Source organism: Podarcis pityusensis, assembly GCF_964106645.2.
Source record: "Podarcis pityusensis genome assembly, chromosome: 8".
Classification (NCBI taxonomy): Eukaryota; Metazoa; Chordata; class Lepidosauria; order Squamata; family Lacertidae; genus Podarcis; species Podarcis pityusensis.
This window is the reverse complement of record NC_138033.1, coordinates 49,639,306-49,659,643: the sequence shown is the minus strand read 5'-3', so window position 1 is coordinate 49,659,643 and position 20,338 is coordinate 49,639,306. Positions and strand designations below refer to the sequence as shown.

The following is a 20,338-nucleotide window of genomic DNA, read 5'->3' as shown; positions in this document are numbered from 1 at the left end:
CATATAAAAAATACAGATCATAAACAATGAGAATTAAAAATGACAGAAATAAAGCCAGCTAATTTGGGAAGGCTTGGGAGAAAAGCTTTTGACAAACGTTGAACATGTCATGATGCTGGGGCTTGCTTCACTTTTGGAATGAGAGAATTCCAGAGAACTGGTGTCACGATGCTAAAAGCATGTGTTGGATTTAAAGCACTTTTATTCCACACTTCAGTTGAAAAAGACTTCCAGATACCAGTGATAGGGCATCCCCTGCCCTTAAGAGACATAAGAAGAGCACTGCTGGATTGAGCCAATGACCCATTGAATCCAGCATCTGTTCTCAAGGTGGCCAGGTAGATAGCTGTGGGAAGCCCTCAAGAACATGAGTGCAGCAGCACTCTCCTCTCCTTTGCTTTCCAGCAACCGGCATTCAGAAGCATTACTGCCTCCAGCTATGGAGGCAGAGCATAGCCCTAATGGCTAGCAGCCATCACTAGCCCTTTCCTCCACGAGTCTGCCCAATTCTCATTTAGAGCTGTCCAAATTGGTGGCCATCACTGTCTCCCATGGGAGCGAGTTCCATAGTTTAACTGTGCGCTGAATGAAAAAGTGCTTTCCTTTCTCTGTCCTGAATCTTCCAAAATTCAGCTTCATTGAATGGCTGTGTCTTCTAACGTTTCTCTATCAACTCCATGCCACAAAAAGAAGGGTTGAGAGGGAGAGGGGAAAAAACAAAGCTCTTTGCTGCAAAGCTCTTGTAATGACCAGCCGAAATGGAACATTTTGTAAAAGAGGAGCCAAAAGTTCTTAGTCTGCCAAGTGAGCCAGTGGAGAGACCTTGCAGTTCCATCTCTCCCTGTTTACACACAGGAAAGGAGTGCTCTAAGGTGGCAATGGTCGAATGGTGATGCAAGGGCTGCATTTGGGCCCCAGGCACTAAGCAAATAAGAAACAGCCCTACTGACTTGGATTATTATTTTTTTTAACTGAATGCTTTGCAGCATGCTGCTTCCCACAGTAGCCAAAAGAGGCTTTCAGGATACCCTCCAGCAGAGGCACGAGAGGAAGCGCCATCTCCCTTGTTGTTGCTCCCCAGCAAATAGTATTGTGAGATAGACTGCCTCTGAAAAGAGAGGCTCCATCCAGATTTCATAGCAAATGGCCATACAGTGGATCTCTCCTTCTCTGTGAGTTTGTCCCATGCCCTTTTTATTTGCTCATATCTATTTATTAAAATTGATATACTGCTTAATTGCAAATAAATAAATCTGAAAGTGATTTACAAAAAGAATAAAACAATGAGATTATCAGTAAAAGGAACTATTTAAAACATCCAAAACTAATTAAAATCTACGATAAGCTAAAAATCAGTTTTATTCATGCATTTAAATTGAGCATTTAAAATCCAGGTGCAAGAGTCAAATTAAGTGTCAAGACTATCCTGAGACCACAAAACACTTTGGTTATCTTGCAGTTATGCAGCACAAGTAAATCTGTATCACGTGCGAGGGAAGCACCACCATCTCCTTCAAACCTGAAGGACCTTCAAACCTATAGAGTCTCAGTACGGTTCAATTACTGCACAGATATCCATCATCTTCCAAATGCAGGTTGCTCTTAAATGCCCATTAAACATACAAGGTGACAGAAAATTTACTTTTGCTGCAAAAATCTTGTCAACACGAAGAAAATGTATGCAATATAAAAATGGCCTGTCTCATTCCTACACCTTTCTGGAACAGATCCTGGCAATATGTAGAATTGGTGTAGAATTTTCTGATCTATGACATCCCAAACAGGCAAGCAAATGGAAAAAGCAACTGAAAACCTGCAACTTGTTAAAGACATCCAAGCCACCTCTCTCTTTTTTTGGCTCCTCTGCAGGTGACCAAAATGCTGGCCGTGGTGGTGGTCCTCTTTGCCCTCCTCTGGATGCCCTACCGGACTCTGGTGCTGGTGAACTCCTTCATGGAGCGCCCCTACCTGAACCGCTGGTTCATCCTCTTCTGCAGAGTCTGTGTCTACGCCAACAGCGCCATCAACCCCATCATCTACAACCTCATGTCCCAGAAGTTCCGCCTGGCCTTCAAGAAGCTCTGCAAGTGCGGGAAGGTGGAGCAGCAGCCAAGGCACAGATTCTACGCAGCCTCCAGCATGAAGAAGGAACCTGACTCCCACCCGCATGGGGACATTAAGGCTAAGGGGCCACCGTCCCCAGGAGGAGGCGAAGAGGAGGACTTGCCTGCTTTGGAGCAGGTGCCTGCACCTGAGAAAGAGAAGGAGCCGTATTTCAGCGTGCTCTAAATGCCCCAGTTCCCCTTGCCTGGCTCCTTTCTCACTTCCCAGTAAAGGACTTGCTTTACTTCTCCTAGTAAACTAGATCTATAGGAAGGGAGGAAGCTGACTTAGACCAAGTCAAACCACTGGTTTATCCAGCTCAGAATTGCCTACACTGACTCAGTTTCTACCTGGAGATGCCAGGGATTGAACCTTCTGCATGCAAAGCAAGTGATCTCACTGAGCCATGACACTTCCTTTAAATATAATAAGATCTCGTGGTTCTTGTTTAAATAGGAAGAGAGGAATTTGCCTTCTACTGAGTCAATCTGTCTCAGGATTGTCTTCACTGGCTGGCAGAGGCTGTCCAGGATTTCAGACTGGCGACATTCTCAGCCCTATGGGGAGATGCTGGGGAATGGGCCTGGGATCTTCTGCATGCCAAGCAGGTGAGCTATGGTAACTGCACTATAGGAAGTTGCCTTACTGAGTCAGACCCATGGCCCATCTAGCTCAGTCATGTCTATGCTGACTGACAGTGGCTCTTCAGGGCATGAGGCAGGGGGCTCTTCCAGACCTGCCTGGAAATGCCAGAATCGAGCCTGGGACCATCTGCAGGCAAAACTGGTGCCCTGAGCAACCCCCGAGCCAAATTTCAGGAGCCCAAATCACTGTTCACCCACCATTTTGAACAGAATTGTGTTTCTGACTCTGGGAAGGAGTTTGTCGGGGCTGGAGCCCTGCTATGAGTTCTGTACTCAGGACCTAAAGGATGCTGGGCCAGAATCAGGACTGTGTACCAGCTCCACCCCAGCTCCAAGGAAACGAGAGAGAGCTGCAAGGGGACAGACCACATCAGCCAAGGAAGCCTCCTGGCAGTGAGAGGCCAGGGCAAGCCAGCTGATGCTCCTGGACCCCTATAAAAAGCTGGCATCTTAAGCTTGTGCACAGGTCTGAGCTGAGTACCTAAAGACAGTACATTTCCCCTTGCTACCCAGGTATGAGAGAGCTGCAAATGGGGGAAGAAGAAGGCACAAACCCCTCCTTGAAAAAGGTCACTCCATAGTCCACTGACCATGACTTGCTTTGGCCTCTTTGATATACGGGAGGGGGGGGAATGATAGATAGATAGATAGATAGATAGATAGATAGATAGATGATAGATATTTCTCCTTTTTATTTGCCTTGCTGCTCCAGAAGCAAGGGACAAGGTGTGCTTAACTCTCTCTGCTCTCATCTCCCTCAAACTGGTACCCTCCAAAGGTTTGGGACTCCAGTTTCCATCAGTCCCTCTCAGCATAGCCAGTGGTCAGGGATGCCAGTGATGTGTGGAGGGCATCCCAGGTTGGGAAAAGCTGCTCTCAAGGCTGCAGACAGGTTGTGCTGGAATTATCTTGCTGGTCTTACAATGGGCAGAAACACAGTTGCATCACAGGTCTGAATTGTGATTCCTACATGGCAGGGGGTTAGGTTGGATGACCCTTTGGGGTTCCTACAATTCTATAAGTGCAAAGTCACCCAGAAGGTGCTCAGTTCAACAGGGACAAGCTGTCTGAAACAGCAGCATCTAAACCTTTGCAACTAAGCCTTTGAACTGATATGTACCCTTTTCCACCCACATCTAGGAATGAGTCAAGGGTGGCCTTTAAGAAAATGTTTTATGAGATATTTGGTGACTTGAATTGGGTAACTACTGGGCATAGCATTGCATGGCAACAGGCACAGAATAAAATGTTACAAGGCTTCAGTGGTAGACTGTAGCATCCATTGGGGGCAGGGACAGGTGCCCTGGTGCCATCCACATGTTGCTGGACCACAATCCCCTTCAGTCTCAGCAAAAGATGATGGGAATCGTAGTCCAACATCTGGACGACCTCACATTGGCTTTTCTGGATCAGGGGGAAGGTGTACACATGATGGTGGCAAAGTAGACTCTGGAAAGTAAATGCTATTGTGCAAATTGCCAGTGACTCATTTCTGCTCACTTTGAGCTATGTGGCTAGGTTCCCTTGACACTGGAGCTGTCCAGTAGGACACAAGCAAAGGAACAAGCCAGCCAAGGACAGCCAGGCTTTGTAGAGCTGCCCCAGCAGCTTGTGCAAACCTAGCTGGGGCAGCAGGTGTTTTCAATGCTGCTGTCTGTCCAGGGTCCTAGTCCCTGGATTGAAAATATGACCACCCTGGGACCTGCTGGTGAAGGGAGGGTAATAAAATTAAATATACAGTGGTACCTCGGGTTAAGTACTTAATCCGTTCTGGAGGCCCGTTCTTAACCTGAAACTGTTCTTAACCTGAAGCACCACTTTAGCTAATGGGGCCTCCTGCTGCTGCCGCCGCGCCGCCGGAGCATTATTTCTGGGTTAGCGGAGTCTGTAACCTGAAGCATATGTAACTTGAAGCGTATGTAACCCGAGGTACCACTGTAATTAGAATGATGATAATGATAATGCAAACATGCCCAGGCTGGAAGTAGGGTGTGTGTGATGGGACAGGGAAGAAAGCACTGGCCCCACCTTATATAAACAGTCAAACCAACAGGTAGAGGATGAGCAGCAGCCTTATAATTGGAAAGCTCCACAGCCCATGAAACTTTGAAGCCCTTCATATAGCATGGGAGGAAAGCTAAACAAAATAGATAAGTATTTCTGAATTTGGAGAGTGTCACCAGGCAAAGACTGTGAGTGATATAACTCTGTACACAGAGAGAGGTGGATAAGAGAGAATGGAACCACGGAGAGTATATAAGATTTAATTAAATGAGGTGGAAAAACAATTATCATTTGAAACTTGCATTTCTGGGGTTGGAACTTTGTGCAAGAATAACATCCTCACTGGGTCTCCTCTAAAACCCAGAGGCAGACTCAGGATTCTGAAGGAACCTGCGTTGCTGCAATTTGTTGTCCACCTCTTAAAGAGAAAGTTAAACTGGCAAACAAGTTCATGGAGGAGAGGGCTATCAATGGCTGCTAGCCAAGATGCCTATGTTCTACCTCCACTGTTGGAGGCAGAATGCCTATGAATGCCAGGTGGGGAGAGGGCTCTTGTGCTCGGGTCCTGCTTGCATCTGGGTGCCCACTGTCAGAACAGGATGCTGCACTAGATGGGCCATTGGCCTGATCCAGAAGGCTCATCTTACATTCTAAATGACCACCCTGTCTTGAGACCACAGTCAACAACAAGTGGAAGGTGGGTGTTCTAGAAAAACTAGGAAACCACTGGGAACAACCTGTCCCATTGCTTAATTTCAAAAGAGTGACGCTGCAGAGTAAAAAATGAAGAAAAGCATCAAAGGATGCCAGGGAGAACAGTTTTTTTGTTTTTAAGTTTGCTAACCTCTACTCTTTGTCAATGGGATTTCCCCACCTCTTTCAAAACAGAAAAGTTCATCTCTCATTGTCTGCTTTTTGTCCTTTGGTAAGGATCCCCTGCCCCCATGCAAAGAAATCCAAAGACTCTCAGAAAATACTCCCAACGGTTTCTAAAATGTCAGTCCTCAGACCTACCGGATCAAAACAGCATTAAGCATGCTGGCTCCAACTCAGAAGCTACAGCTGATGAGCAATTTATTCCTCCCAGGCATAATTCAGTATGGAAGTTCAAAAGAAAAATCACTTATTTACACCTCCCTCCCACAAGACTGGAAAGAGACAGAGAGTGCTAGCTTATGGTCTCCAGCTCAAAGTTGATTTCCGTTGCCACACTCGTGCGTGAGCTTTATTTGAAAATGTATAATGCTCTTTAATCTTGGTTATTGTAGGCCAAATGATTTATGCACACTAAATATGCGAAGTGAGTTCTCTTTCTCTTCTTATTGCATAGATGAACATATCATCTTAGAAACAACCAGTATGATTGGCTTTCTATTGCTCCATTGGTGGGGATGTAGGGGAGGTGCACAGCTTGTTGTGTGGCAGTGGAAATCTCCCCTGGCTTTAGGAATGCTCCAGCAAAATTGGGGCCAAAATTGTAGCCAAGGGCTAAACTAGTTATGATGATGTTAACTGTGGTTAATTACGGTAGATGAGTGTAATGAATGTGAACATTTTTAAATTTTTTTGGTCATGTAAATATCAGCCACCAGGAAATTTAAACAACCTCAAGATCATGAGGAGTATTATTTTTTTTAAAAAAATATTATTGTGGAGGAAAAGTGGGAAATAAATGCGATAAGAAACAAACAAACTCCCATCATCCCCAGCTAGCATGGACAAGGGTCAAGGAAGAGGGGAGTTATAGTCCAACAACATCTGAAAGGCATCACTATGACTGCATTGTGGACATCCTGCTTTAGTCTATCCATTTTCAAGGGATATATACCACCCACTAGCAAGAGTGCTCCAGGCATATCTTTAGGACATGGGCCACAACAGAAAAGGCCCTGCCAATGCTTATTTTGTCTTGCTTGAGAAGATTTCTACCCCGTCTTTCCACTAGTAGCTCTTCAAGGGAACTAATTTGTTTTTGTATTATTTATTATTATTATTTATTGAATTTATCTACCACCCTATACCCAAAGGTCTTGTAGCTTTTCTCTAACAGCTATAAGGTATGCACAGGCGAGACTCACCTCAATATCTGATGGGAAGGTGGGGAATACATATGGAAAATCTAGTTTTCAGGGTCATTGTTGTCTTGAGAAGAATGCCAGGGGAATCTACAACACCTGAGTGAAAATATGCAGGAGGAAGAGGAATGTGAAGTTTGCTAGAACCAGCACAAGCTGATCCAGCCCCATGTCAGACTCAGCAGAGCCCCCAAAGTTCAGCAAGTTTAGAGAGTAATTAGGTGTATATTAAATTTAATAAATATGCTTACTAAGACATTACACATAGGTTAGCCCAGTGGTGTGGTGGAGCAGGAACAGGAACAAGGAGCACCAAGGTAACTGATGGATGTTCCTTGCTCTGGCAAGTGGATGAGGTGATAACGAGGCTTTCAAGCTTTGCTATTGTTTGTGACATGTAGAGGAAGAGGAAGAGGAAAATAATCAAGCAGAGGTTGGGTACTACTACTTCTTCTCTTCAGTAGTGTCCTGACTTCAGCCCAGCTTAAAAGGTAACACTTCTTTGTAAGACTGTATCTTGAATTAAAAGCTAAAGGTTGCATTTCAGGTGGCTGAAGACCTTTTGCTAAAGATAAATGCATTTTACAAGCTGAAACTATACACAACCAGAAGGACCACTGAGTCCAACGGAGCTTACTCCCAGGAAACTACAGGATTGCAAGCGTGCCAGATGATGCCACTTATAATAGAAGAATGTTAGAAAATCCTGCCTGTTGCACCAGGCCAATGGTCCACCCAATTCAGCATCTCACAGCAGCCAACCAGAGGCCCCAATGAGAAGTCCTGCAAGCAGGACCCGACTGCAACAGCAATTCTCCCCACTTGTGATTGCTAGTCAGAGGCACATTGCTTCTGATTTTAGAGATGACATAGCCACCGTAAATATTTCATTTTGTTTCCAAGACAATTTCTAGCCTGCTCTTTGTCATATGATCCCAGGACAAGTTGCGACACAATAGAACAGTAAAACAACAACACAGCAATAAAAGCAAATCAACATAACTCATAAAAGCAAATAAAAACCCAACATCATTAAACACACCTGGGGAGCCACAACCAGAACGCATCACTTGTAGCTGCAACATAATTCCTAACTGTGCCCCCTGCCCAAAACACAGGCATACTGGTGAGTTTTCATCTGGCTCTAAAATGACAAAATTCTCTGTGCCAGTCGTCCTGGGGCTTAAATGTTACTGAACTACAACTCCCATCATCCTTAGCCAGCTTAGCCAATGGTCAGGGATGATGGGAGCTGTAGTTTAACAAAATCTGGAACTCCATGGTTGAAGAACACTGCTCTGTGGGAAGGGGGCTCCACAGGTGGGGTTCCATCAGACAGGAAGTCCTATTATATGTCCATGCTTAATACTATTCTGCCAACAGAAGGTAGTTGAGCTCCAGATCGCAAACCACAGAGCGGCTGGTGTAAGGAGAAGTGTGCATTCTGGTATTTGAGTTCCAAGGGCTAGTAGCTACAGATAGCTTGACCCCCTATGAATTTGTCTAATCCCCCTTTAAAGCCATCTGGTTTGGTAGCCACCATGACATTTTGTTGCCAAGTGCATCACATTTCTTAAAGGCCATTCTAAAAAGGAAGGGTTTTTACACTGCCTTCTAGAACATCCGCACAGCTGGGCTCAAGGGAGACGGGGAGAGAAATTGGTGCTACTGCAGTAAACATTGGCAGTAGGCAAGCTCAGGCAAAGGGCACCGGGGCTTGAAGGCCAGCAAGGAACTGCTCCTTTGGCATTTCGAAAGGTGGAAGGAGTGTTTTTGAAAAAGCTTTGCCATGGTTTGAGAAAAACAGAATCCTTTGCTGAGAAAAGCTGTTCTGGAGGATTTTGCACTAAGTTACAGGCTCCGAGATGTCGCCAAGCTGGGTTTCCTGTTTGTTGAGTGTTAATTAGTGGGATGCACAAATCTTCTTCTGCAATTAACCTAGAGCAGCCTTCCCTGACCTAGCACTTCCTAGATGCTTTGCCCCACAATTCCCATCTGCCACAGCCAGTAGAGCTTACAGGAGGTGTATTCCATTTGATCCAGAACACAGTTTCCCTACCAAACGAGGAAGACACCAAACTGCACTTTTGTAGCAAGATCTGCCATTGGAAGCAGGATTTTGAAAAGACAATTCCCTACCATGAACATTCAAACTCTCTGCTAAAAAAGTTAGTGGAAATGTTTCTCCTTGAAACACAGCAGCAAAGACGCGCAACTGTTTCGCAGAAGGGTTTTTAAAAACCATTCTAATTACCAGCAGCTGGGCAGGATATGTTTGTGGAAAATGTTCTAGGCTGAAAAGGTTTAAAAAATAATAACCAGAAAGTATTTACATGAAGCTAAAAACCATTTGAGACATTTCCTCATCACTTCCTCACCAACCCTTTAAATACTGTAATTTAGTGTTTCGTTTTCAGTAGGTCAAAAAGAAATTCCAGCTGGCTCGCTCCTAATGCATGCCTTGTTCTTCAGTCAGAAAGGCCCTCGGAGTGGTTTGCAGATGAACAAAAACAACATGGTCCCTTCGCTGAGGCTTACAATCTGAAAAGGCATGTCATGAAAGAAAAAAGGGATGAGGAGAGGAGAGGAAAACAAGCAAAATTGGCTACCAAATTATTGATTTTACAAGGTTCTATTTCATGACCGAAAGGGACGCGGGTGGTGCTGTGGGTTAAACCACAGAGCCTAGGACTCGCCGATCATAAGGTCGGCGGTTTGAATCCCCGCGACGGGGTGAGCTCCTGTTGCTCGGTCCCAGCTCCTGCCAACCTAGCAGTTCGAAAGCACGTCAAAGTGCAAGTAGATAAATAGGTACCGCTCTTGTGGGAAGGTAAACGGTGTTTCCATGTGCTGCTCTGGTTCTCCAGAAGCGGCTTAGTCATGCTGGCCACATGATCCGGAAGCTGTACGCCGGCTCCCTCGGCCTATAGAGCCAGATGAGCACCGCAACCCCAGAGTCGGTCATGACTGGACCCAATGGTCAGGGGTCCCTTTACCTTTACCTTTACTTCATGACCAGCTCAGATGGAAATGGGCTCTTCATGGCTGAAAAAAAACAGGACTTGAGACACAGCCTGGTGTTGACCCATCTTTTCCTGGAAGTGACTGTAATGCAGCCAGAAGCTGCTGGCCTTACAGAGTGGGGCCTCAGCCTTCTGAGGTCCAGCTGGAATCTGCTGCCTTCTCATCAGTCCTGCTGTGGATTGTGACTGTATCATAAGGTAGTCACAGATACCTTCATCATCCCATGTATTAACAGGCCAGAGAATAATATAATCAAAAGGTCTTCCACTTTGTCTGGTTCTCTACTCTGCACCCCAACGCTTAGCATAATGCTTAGGCTCGGCTTGCCTGGAACATCTAAAACTGCGCATTACTGCCCAGAGGTGCTGGCACAAAGCTGCAAATGACAAGGCTGTGTGTGCTTTTCATTTACAGCCAGAAACAGGCAAAAGAAAATGAGTTGTCATACAACCCCAATTAAGCAGAGTGACTTTTCCTGATGAAAACTGTAATTAGCAGCTGCTGACGATGGCAAGAGAGGTAAGCCCAGTTGTATTGTGGTGCATCCAGTGGAGGCAGGGACAGAGAGGGTGGGTGGTCTGCAGCAAAACAGTTTTCCGTACAGAAGGGCTGTTATGTGTTGATGAAAGAGGCCCCTCATCACTCAGAGAGAACCAGCCAGCTCTGAATGTGTCCGCTCCAGGGATGGCACCCCCTCACAAACTGTAATTATTTGCTTGTCACCACCGCCTGAGCCGTGGCTCTCGTGTGAAGTTTGAGTACACTCAGATAATCATTTCCCGTGTTAGCTGCCTGCGGAAGGCAGAAAGGCAGGGGTCATCCATGGTCAAGGATGCTCAGGAGCGGGAGGGAATGGCGGGGAGCATCACTTTGTGTGATCAGATCCTGCTTGTGGGTTTCCCACAGGCTTCTTGGTGGCCACTGTGAGAACAGGATGCTGGACTTGATGGGCCCTTGGTCTTGATCCAGCGGGCTTTCCTTATGTCCTTACATATATATTTTTTTTGTGAGCTTGGGACCAGGTTGTGACTTGATGCTTGATATTTCTTGAAGCATTGCTTACCAATGAGCTTAGCTGAGTTACACTGGAGTGACCTGCATGCATTGTGATAATATTCCAGTGGGGAGAGAAGTTCGTATTTTGCTGCTCTTTTCTTCCTCTTACCTGCCCTTCACTACAAGGCCCCTGGGGGTGGTATGTGGGGAGGACAAAGATGGTGTGGATCAAGTCAATTTGCATCAGAATTTGCAAATATCAGATTCCTGGGAGGTCTGATCTCTATATTCCCTGCTGTGTGCACAATGCAAGTCATACAACAAACAACTTTATGGGAGGGGGTATTGAAAAGAGAATTGCATTGAAAAGAGAATGGCCCCTTTGTTGTGTTTTTATTATTGATGCTCCATTATGTGTTCTTAATGTTGTATACCACCCTGGGATCTTTTGATAAAGGGTGGTATATAAATTGTAAAACAACAACAACAACAACAACAAATAATAATAATAATAATAAACAGACGCGTCCTTTGGCCTTCAGGGGTGCTATAGATTCATGTCAAACCAGCCCCTGTGTGAGCTGGACAGGTTGTTGTAACTCAGTATTGAGCGTTGCTTATTAAGACTTTTCTTATTCTGAATTTAATAACTTTGCAGAGCGACCCAGAGGAGATTTCCTCAGGGATCCTGATGGCAGCTGTGACTGTTGCCCTCCCATCAACTGGTTCAGCTTTTATTCCTGGGAGCTTTCAAAGCTGAATCAGAGACTGGAACTGACCCAATGACAAGGGAAATGTCCCAGTCCCCAGAGCGTTCCAGTGACAGAATAAGAACCTGAACCAAGCACATCATGTCTCCTCACCTTCTACAAAGCACATGAAACAACAAACTTGACTGAAATGCAAGAATGCACATTCACATTTGATGCCAAAGTGTTTATGGTTGCTTTCTTTCACAACAGCCCTGTGGGGCAGATCCCCTGCTGTTTCTATTCTTGAGGGAAGTGAGACTGACAACACAAGTGAGGCTGACAACCACAAGCTTACACCATGAACCCCTGGCATTGCAGAATTCCTGGCAGAAATGAAGCTCAAAGCCAAGTCTAAAGCAAAGCAAATTCTGTATTTCATCACCTTTGTTGTGTTTTCCTTCCCAGCAATCGCGTGCAGTTGATCTTGGCTGTTCCCATTTTACCAATGCGAAGGGGAGACTGATCCTGTGGGGGGGGGGGATAGTTTATAAAAGAAAACCAGCCAAACCATTTCCTTTGCTAAGGTAATGACTTTGGAGTACTGTGATTAACAAATCCAAAGAGGTTGCCATGATTAACAAATCCAAAGAGGTTGCCACGGAAACAAATGGGTGGGTCTCTCCCCCCCCCCCCCCGGCTGGTAGGTAGAAGAACAACAGCCAAAGTTGGATGCTGGAAGGGGAGGATAGATGCTGGAACCTGGAGAGAGAGACACACATAGACATTTGCTCTGCAGTGGACTTTGGGGCTCCCCTGGAAAACTAAAGGGGAAGCAAGATCTATTAGGGTGCTAATGCTGTGAGCCCACCATGCTGTATTGAGGTTGCATATATGTGTAAATAAAACCATCTATCCTATCCACTGCCATCTCCACTGCCTTCATTTCAAGGAAAGTGAACCTCAGGTAAACACAGGCACCCCTGGAATCTCTCACTGCTTGGAGAATGGGGTAGCAATTAAAAGGTAAAAGGTAAAGGACCCCTGGACAGTTAAGACCAGTCAAAGGTGACTATGGGGTTGCGGTGCTCATCTCGCTTTCAGGCCGAGGAAGCTGGTGCTTGTCCACAGACAGCTTTCCAGATCATGTTGCCAGCATGTCTAAACTGCTTCTGGCACACAGAGGGCCCTGGTGAGTGCCAGAGCACATGGAAAAGCTATTTACCTACTTGCACTGGTATGCTTTCGAACTGCTAGGTTTCCAGAAGCTGGGAAAGAGCAATGGGAGCTCACCCTGTTGCACAAATCTGAACTGCTGATTTTCCGATCAGCAAGCCCAAGAGGCTCAGTGGTTTAGACCACAGCACTACCCACATCTCAGGTAGCACATAACAACAGAGGGTCAAGTCTAAGCCTGGACTAGCAAATTATGTCTGACTTAATGTACTAAACTGACAAAATAGCCAATGGGCTGGGTTTGGGCAATAATCACCAAATATCAGGAATATCAGGTTGTCACACACACACGACTTCATATCAAGTTAGACTCTTCTAAGTTAAAGTCTTTACATTTCTTTGATTGCTTCTGTTATTTTACTGCTCAGTACCTGCTATTTTACTGTATTTTAAATCAGCTTTATTATTACATTACTTTTTCTTCTTAAATTGCTACAAGCTGCCTTGGATTTGCAGTGTATAGCAAGGTGGTGTTTAAATGCAACACGGGACTTCCATTTATTGCAAGGAAAAGATGAAATGTCTGGGAGTTTGCAAAAGGGCATTTCAGAATCAACTTCAGACTGCCTGCCTGGGAGCTGCAGACAGCGTGGGCACAGAAGGGATGGCTGGCTGGCCAGCTGAAAGACAAGAGTGAGGGGAAGTAGCAAGTGCCAGTCCCTGGGCACACAGGCTGTTGATAGGCTGCGTCTCACATCCCAGGAGCTGTCCTGTCTTAGCATGGCTCAAGGCTCTTGGGAAAAGCTGGGCTGAAGCAATGGCACTGACTGGTTCACTGGCAGGGTCACATCCAGAAGAAGAACAGAGTCATAGTCCAACAGAGCAGAGTCAAGCTTCCAGACAGTGGGTGCAAAGTAGCAGAGGTGCTCAGCAATAACACCACCAGCTACTACACCCAAAGCACCAGTGAGGAACAGATCCCTGCCATAGGCTTCCTGGATGACGTGAGGCTCCTTTCCAGAAGCTCCCAAGAGCTGCTGACGTACTTCAGGGCATAGCCCCTCCCCGCCAGCCAGTGAGCTGCTGCTGGGCAGGTACTACTGGGTCATATGCTTATTTTGGCAGTGGTAAGTGATGGCTCCATGGCAGTGGTAAGTGATGCAAGACTCATCCCTCCTGCTCTGCCCATTGAGCATTCAACAAAAGAGTTGTGGTACTTCCTCGTGATTCTCCTTTTCAGTTGCACATTGGAATTTCTTCTTAAGAATGGAGTAGGGGTGTTTGCCAGTGCTGCACCCCAAACAACGCTTACCTATGCTTTGCAAATTAGGTACAGCTTTAAGAGAGAGAGAGAGAGAGAGAGAGAGAGAGAGAGAGAGAGAGAGAGGTTATTCTGGTTCCGAAACTCAGGATTTTAAAGATAGGTAGGATATTTGGCTGGGTCTGCAAAAAGGAAATGTATGGGGAGGAAAGCATCCGTGAAGTGGGTGTGCAGCAGCTTGGATAACAGGATGCACAGAATATGAGCTATGGATGAGGAGCAGGGAGGCTTGGAGGGCACTGAAGTCACGATTTGATATTGCCAAGCTGCCTTCTTAATTAGGGTGAGAAGGGGATTAGAATTTTGCTTTCCCTAAATTCTATGCCAAATTCTCCCATCAATCTCCAACTCTTCACTGTCATAATAAATTCATGGACAGTCCTAAACATGTATGCTAACCATCATTAGTGAAGATCATTCTTTTCTGAGTTAGTGCTGAACCCCTCATTTTAATGCTGGAGGTGTGGGTGGTGGAATGATCTGTGCAATTGCCCTTCACATATTTATTCAGCACTCTTCTGCTCTGTTTTTCTAATTGTCCAAAAAGCCACAAATGGAACAAATAAAACTTTCCAAGAAGGAGAACATTAAGGGGCAAAAGACAGGTATAGCCATCTGATCCTATATTCATATGGAAAGTACTGACATCAGACTCTCACTAGCATTGTGAAGGATGAAAGCATAGCTTAATGGAAGATCACAGGGAGCTTGCAGCACCATACCGCTTCAAAAGGCAGCTCTGTGGGTTGCTGTCCATGGTACTGAACTGCAAAGGATGGAGGCTTGAGTTCTTCCAGACCACTGTTTTAACTGCGCATTAAGTCAACATACGTCACCAGCATTATTTATTACTTGTAAAAGTCCCAACATGTGCTATGTGCTGTACAGAAATACAGGGCACAAACAAACTCTTTAAAAACTATGAGACAAAAGGAGAGTGGAGTTAAAGGAGGGGGCACTCATTGTGAGGGAATGAAAGTAGTTATATAACTTTTTTTAAAAGAGGGGGTACACATCTATTGTACCCTTTTCCTAGTTAGCACACTTAATGCAGGGAGGAAAGCACTTCTTCAAGCACTCTTAAAAAAACAGAACTAGCACACTAGCATTTAATCACTGCCTCTGTTTTTCCTGAAGGGAGATGCAAAAAGGTCTCCTTTACCATGGTTGTTTGGCCACTTCATTGTGGGAACTCTGAGTTTGATTCTTTATTGAATCTATAGCCCCCTGCCCTTAGCCAAAAAGGGCAGCTTGTGGAAATCAATATTAAGGCTGCCTCTGCACTCAAGGCTTATAGTCTGAAAAAACATGACATATAAGGAAAAAGGGATTAGGAGGGAGCGGGATGAAGCAAGCTCAAATAAAAGTTGTCAAGACACAGTTCCTATAACGCAGTTAAGAGCAGAAACTCTGCACCCCTGCCAGTGGTGCTTCTGGGTGTCTTACCCTTGATACAGAGTGGTTTACCCCAACCCCACCCTGGAAGCTGTCTCTTCCCTGAGGATCCAGTAGCAGAGCAGGTGAAAGTGTCCAGACCAGCTCCTATCACAGAGCCTGAGTCTTGTGGCTGAGAGGTAGAGCATCTACTTGTATGCAGAATGTCCCAGTTTCAATCTCTGGCATCTCCAGATAGGCCATGGGGGGGGGGGTCTTGTCATCTGGTCAGCCCAGAATCTCCCTGGAGAGGTCACTTCATTCACTGTGATTCTCTAGCAGTCTGCCTTCACACTCAGAGGTGCATCCACTGTCTCCTGAGACAGATGGATGCCAGCAACCTTTTCCTGTTCCATTAACTTGGAGAGGATCCTGTGTGTGTCATTGTGTCTTAGGTTTTGGTGGCTTGATGCTGGTAGCAAGAGATCTGCCAGCAGGGTTTAAAGGTATCCTAAGATGCAGGTGCTTCAGATGTGCACTTCTATACATGATGTGGGGATGCCACACAGAGAAAGCGAGAACAGCAGAGGCGAGAAATCTCTATGTTTGTTTGTACTTAGCTCAACAGTCTACCACATCTACCGGGAAGGAAATTTAGCATGCAATAATTTTTGTGTGTGTTGCTTCTGGGCTTGCTTGGCTGTTCTTTCTCCAAGGTATGAGAGGCAGGTCCATTTCCTGAGGGTAATATTTGGTGCAGCAAAGGAAAACAACAACAGACCATCCACCTTTAAGTCAAGAAAGGAAGAAAAACGCTGTAAATGGATCAGCTCAGCTTACAAAAGAAAATGCATTCTGCGTCACAAATTGAAATGCTGTTGGGTTTGAACAGAAATAAACACACCACACCGCTAGCTGGCTATTTCCTCTCTTCTGCCTTTTGTCCTATTATCTCCCCTCCACCCACCCAGAATCTTGGGGCCCCCTGCTAAGCTTTGCATGGAAATGGCAATGTAGCTCTGAAAGCACAAGAGTTGAAAGTGCATCTGATGGCTTCTTGCACTTTTCAACAACAGGGAAAATGCTTTTCATCACCCAGTCTCATCTTCCCCAATAGAGTTAATGTTCTGAAGAGACCTTTATTTGGACTGTGCCATGAAAAGCATTGAAAGCTTTCCTATTGTGCAGCTCTTGAGTTGTGTACCAATGCTGCTGCAGCAGTGTGTGTGTGTGTGTGTGTGTGTGTGTGTGTGTTCAATCTTTGAACAAGCATGTCAGTAAACAACAGGCAGCTTCCCTTTTGTTGTTCTGGTATACAGGTCCTTTGTCTACATTAATTACTTAAGCACAGTTGGAAAATGGGGAGGGCAGCATGAAAAAGTCAGGATTACATTCGCCCCACCAAGAAAAGCAGGGGAAATCCGGGAAGGAAAAGTAGAGGGAACAAGGAATCTCTTATTTTATTTTTACTTCTTGTGTGAGCAGAGACTCCACCAACAGTGAACAGAAGAAATTAATTTGTCTAGACAGATCTGTGCACTTAAGAGCATAGAACAATGCAGGACTCAGGCTTATCTGGTCAACCTGCTGTCATCCCAAAGGCAGAATTATGCACCCACCTGCCGGATCAGCTCAAGCAAACCAGACATTGCTGTGGTGCAAGCAAAGAACTGTTGAGTGGGAGAAAGAAGCTGACAGAGCAAATAGCTGCCGGTGTCTGGAGGAAGTGAATCAACAGAAAAAGACACTTTCTACAAGAAAAGTCTCTTCTGACCAGCAGCAGATTTCTAGTGTTTCAGGCAGATGTCTTCTGTGTTATTTGCTACCCAATGATCTTTTGCACCAGGGAACTGAACACAGGATCTTCTGAATGCAGAGCAGACACTCTGCCACTCAGCCAAGGTTCCTTCTCAGGAAAAAAACATATGCTCTATGCAACAGAGAGGTGGCCAAAGGGGGAAGGTCAGCTGGCAAACCTAGAGTGAAATACCTTGTTCAACCCCTTAAAAAGTCTTCAACAACTTGGTGCCCTAATGATCAGTGGGAAGATGGATAAATACTTCATAAGCCAATCAGGATGAAAACGGCAGGAATGCGCATTGCCCTACAAGTGCCCCTTTAAACAAAGCAGAAGGAATGCTCAGCGAAGAGCAGAAACAACCTAGCCTCTGCGTAAGCTTTGTGCAAGCAAATCTGGATGAACGCTCAGTAAGCAAGTCACCCCATGCCAAGCTGAGCAGCAACTCACATGGTAAAGCTCTCCATGGACTAAACCTACCCATGCAGGCAAGGAAGTGCTAACATGAAAGAAGTGTATAAAACTATGCATAGCCTTGAGAAACTGGAGAGAGACACAGCACATGGTTCAACTGTGGAATTTGCTCCCAGAAAGTATAATGATACCCACCAACTTAGTTAGGTTGAAAAGGGGGACAGACAAATTCATGGAGGATAAGGCTATCAAAGGCTACTAGGTGAAGGCTGTGTATTTACCTCCACTGGTAGAAGCAGTATGCCTTGGAATACCAGTTGCTGGAAACCACAGGGATGCTGTTGCATCCAGGTCCTGCCTGTAGGCTTCCTAAAGGCATCTGATTGGGCACTGTGAGAATAGGATGCTGTACTAGATGAGCCATTGGCCTGCTCCAGCAGGGCTCTTCTTGTGTTCTTTTGTCTCTTAAGGGCAGGGGCTCTTACGTGCTTATTCCACCTGCAATCTGAAGTGGTACACTCCTGAGAACAGCTTTGACCTGTGAGCTGCTCAGACGGATCAGGGCTCTCCTTCCCAACAGAAGCTTAAGCAAGCACCTGACTGCGTTGCTTTTGGAAGGAGCATTGGCTGAATTTCAGGCCTGGGACTCTTTGAATACCTGTGCTCTGACCTAGAACATCACAGGAGGAGAATAGAGAGAGGTGCCCCTCTATCAGCAACACACAACCACACCTTGATGGAATTAATCAATGGAATTAAAAGACTACATTTCTGGATGAGATGACGCAAAGGCAGTCTCGAACTTTGGCAACCTCTCTGTTGTTAGTGTCAGCTAATCCCAGAGAAGAAGTGGGTGATCCAGACGTCTCGTTCCCGATTGCCAGAATATGAGCCAGTCTGCCCACGGATATGTATTTGTTCTTTCCGCTGCTAAATCGGGTTGCTAAGTCCTCTGAGAACCCCCCCGCAGTCATGAGTCACATGTGTTGAGTCGGTGCTGTTGGGTGCTTCGGAGCATCCAGACCCCGAGATGAGCTGGCAACAAAGGCTTCGCATGAGGCAGGATGCAGCCTGTGCCCATCTGGAGCCATGCTGGCAACAGGAAGCAGCATGAGTAAGCTCTTGTTAGGTGGAAGAGGAAGAGGGGCAGCAGAAATCCTGCCCAGCTCATCTGTTGCAAAGCATAAGAAGCCCCTGGCTGCTGGATCAGACCAAAGGCTCATTTCTAGCCCCCTGCACAGTCTTTGCAGGTGTCTTCTGCAACATATTATGGATGCAATCATAGTGCATTACTGGTGGGCTTATACTGGACCATTCGGCCATCATTCCCCTTCATTCATGGTTCGGGGTCTCCAAACATCTCTTCAGCACCCTTAACAAAGTGCAGTTCCCAGAATTCTTTGCAGGAAGCCATGACTGCTTAAAGTGGAATCATAGTACCTTAAACGGATGATGTAAATCTGGCCCTGGGCACAGTCTTTTCCATGTGGTGAGATGTTCTCAATTTCTATTTTAGCTATTATTTCTCAGTTTGCACCTATACCTATTACCGGTAAATTGTACATGCAAATTTTATTCAAATCTGCATCCTCTCCTGTCCCCTCCTTCTGCAATATGCAAGTAGATATTTTACACAACAAATTGCCTTACAGTAAGTTGGGCCATTGGCCCCTCTAGGCCAGCATTGTCTCTTCTGATTAGCAGGGCCTCTCCAGGGTCTGGGGGCAGACAAAAGGCCCCTTTCCCCCAGCCTTGTGCTTGAGAGGTGCTAGGGATTGAACCTGGGACTTTCTGCACTCAAAGCATGTGCTCCACCACTTTGCTATGGCCTGATTCTATTCGATCTTCTTTTTAAAGGAAAACGGGGGAGAGAGATAGCAAGCCTTCAACTCCCCTCCCCTCCCTTGCTCTCCAGGTGATGGTCTAATGAGAGTAATCAATTTGGCAGGAGAGCTTTGGCTAATCTGCCCGTCTTGCTCCTGCCATCCGTGTAAAGTTGTATGGTGTGCACAGCCGAAGCAACTGGGAGCAGCAAAAAAATGGCAATGCTTCAGTGGCCTAATCAAGGCCCAAATTAGCGAGACAGCAGAGCCCTGCTGGGACAGCAGCAAGAGCAGCAGCAGCTGCTGGGCTGCAGTTCGCTTGTTGCAACAGGACTGGAATGGCAATAAAATGGCAGGGGTGGGGGAGAGAGGAGAGGGAGGGGGAAGGGTGTGGCCAGGATCAAAGCTGAGCAGAGGGGAGGAAAGCCAGCCAAGAGGGAAGTGTTCCCCCCATTTTTTTTATTGACTTTTCTTTTTTTAATGCTTTTTATTGATTTTATTGATCCTTTAGATCTATCCAATCACCGCCCGGTTTCGAATTTTCCATACCTGGGTAAGGTAATTGAGAGAGCGATTGCTGAACAGCTTGGTAGGTTTCTGGATGAAACATTGGCTCTGGATCCATTTCAGTCCAGCTTTCGCCCTGGTTATGGGACCGAGATGACTTTGGTCACCCTATCAGACGATCTCTGTAGACAGCTGGATCGAGGCGGGTTGGGACTGCTGATTCTTTTAGATTTGTCAGCAGCCTTCGATATGGTTGATCATGATCTTTTGGACCACTGCCTTGCCGACGTAGCGATTCAGGGCATAGTCCGACAATGGCTGCGCTCCTTTATCTCAGGTCTGGGACAGAGGGAGGCACTAGGGAGGGAGTTGTTGCTGTGGCAGTCCTTG

The 20,338-nt window shown here is 45.9% G+C and overlaps 1 protein-coding gene across 4 annotated transcripts in view; it reads left to right on the top strand.

Annotated features, from left to right (window-relative positions):
• The window catches only part of LOC308483694 (thyrotropin-releasing hormone receptor-like), a 38,279-nt gene extending 26,123 nt beyond the window's left edge, over positions 1-12,156 (top strand). For 3 of the 4 annotated variants that reach the window (XM_081017839.1, XM_081017840.1, XM_081017838.1), the window contains one exon: positions 1,870-3,365. In XM_081017839.1, coding sequence (XP_080873965.1) covers positions 1,870-2,289 — 420 coding nt within the window. In that variant the 3' untranslated portion in view covers positions 2,290-3,365. Of the gene's footprint in view, positions 1-1,869; positions 3,366-11,504 lie in introns of those variants that run through there. The other variant, XR_013989751.1, reaches the window with a different exon arrangement.
• The last annotated feature ends 8,182 nt before the right edge of the window (positions 12,157-20,338 follow it).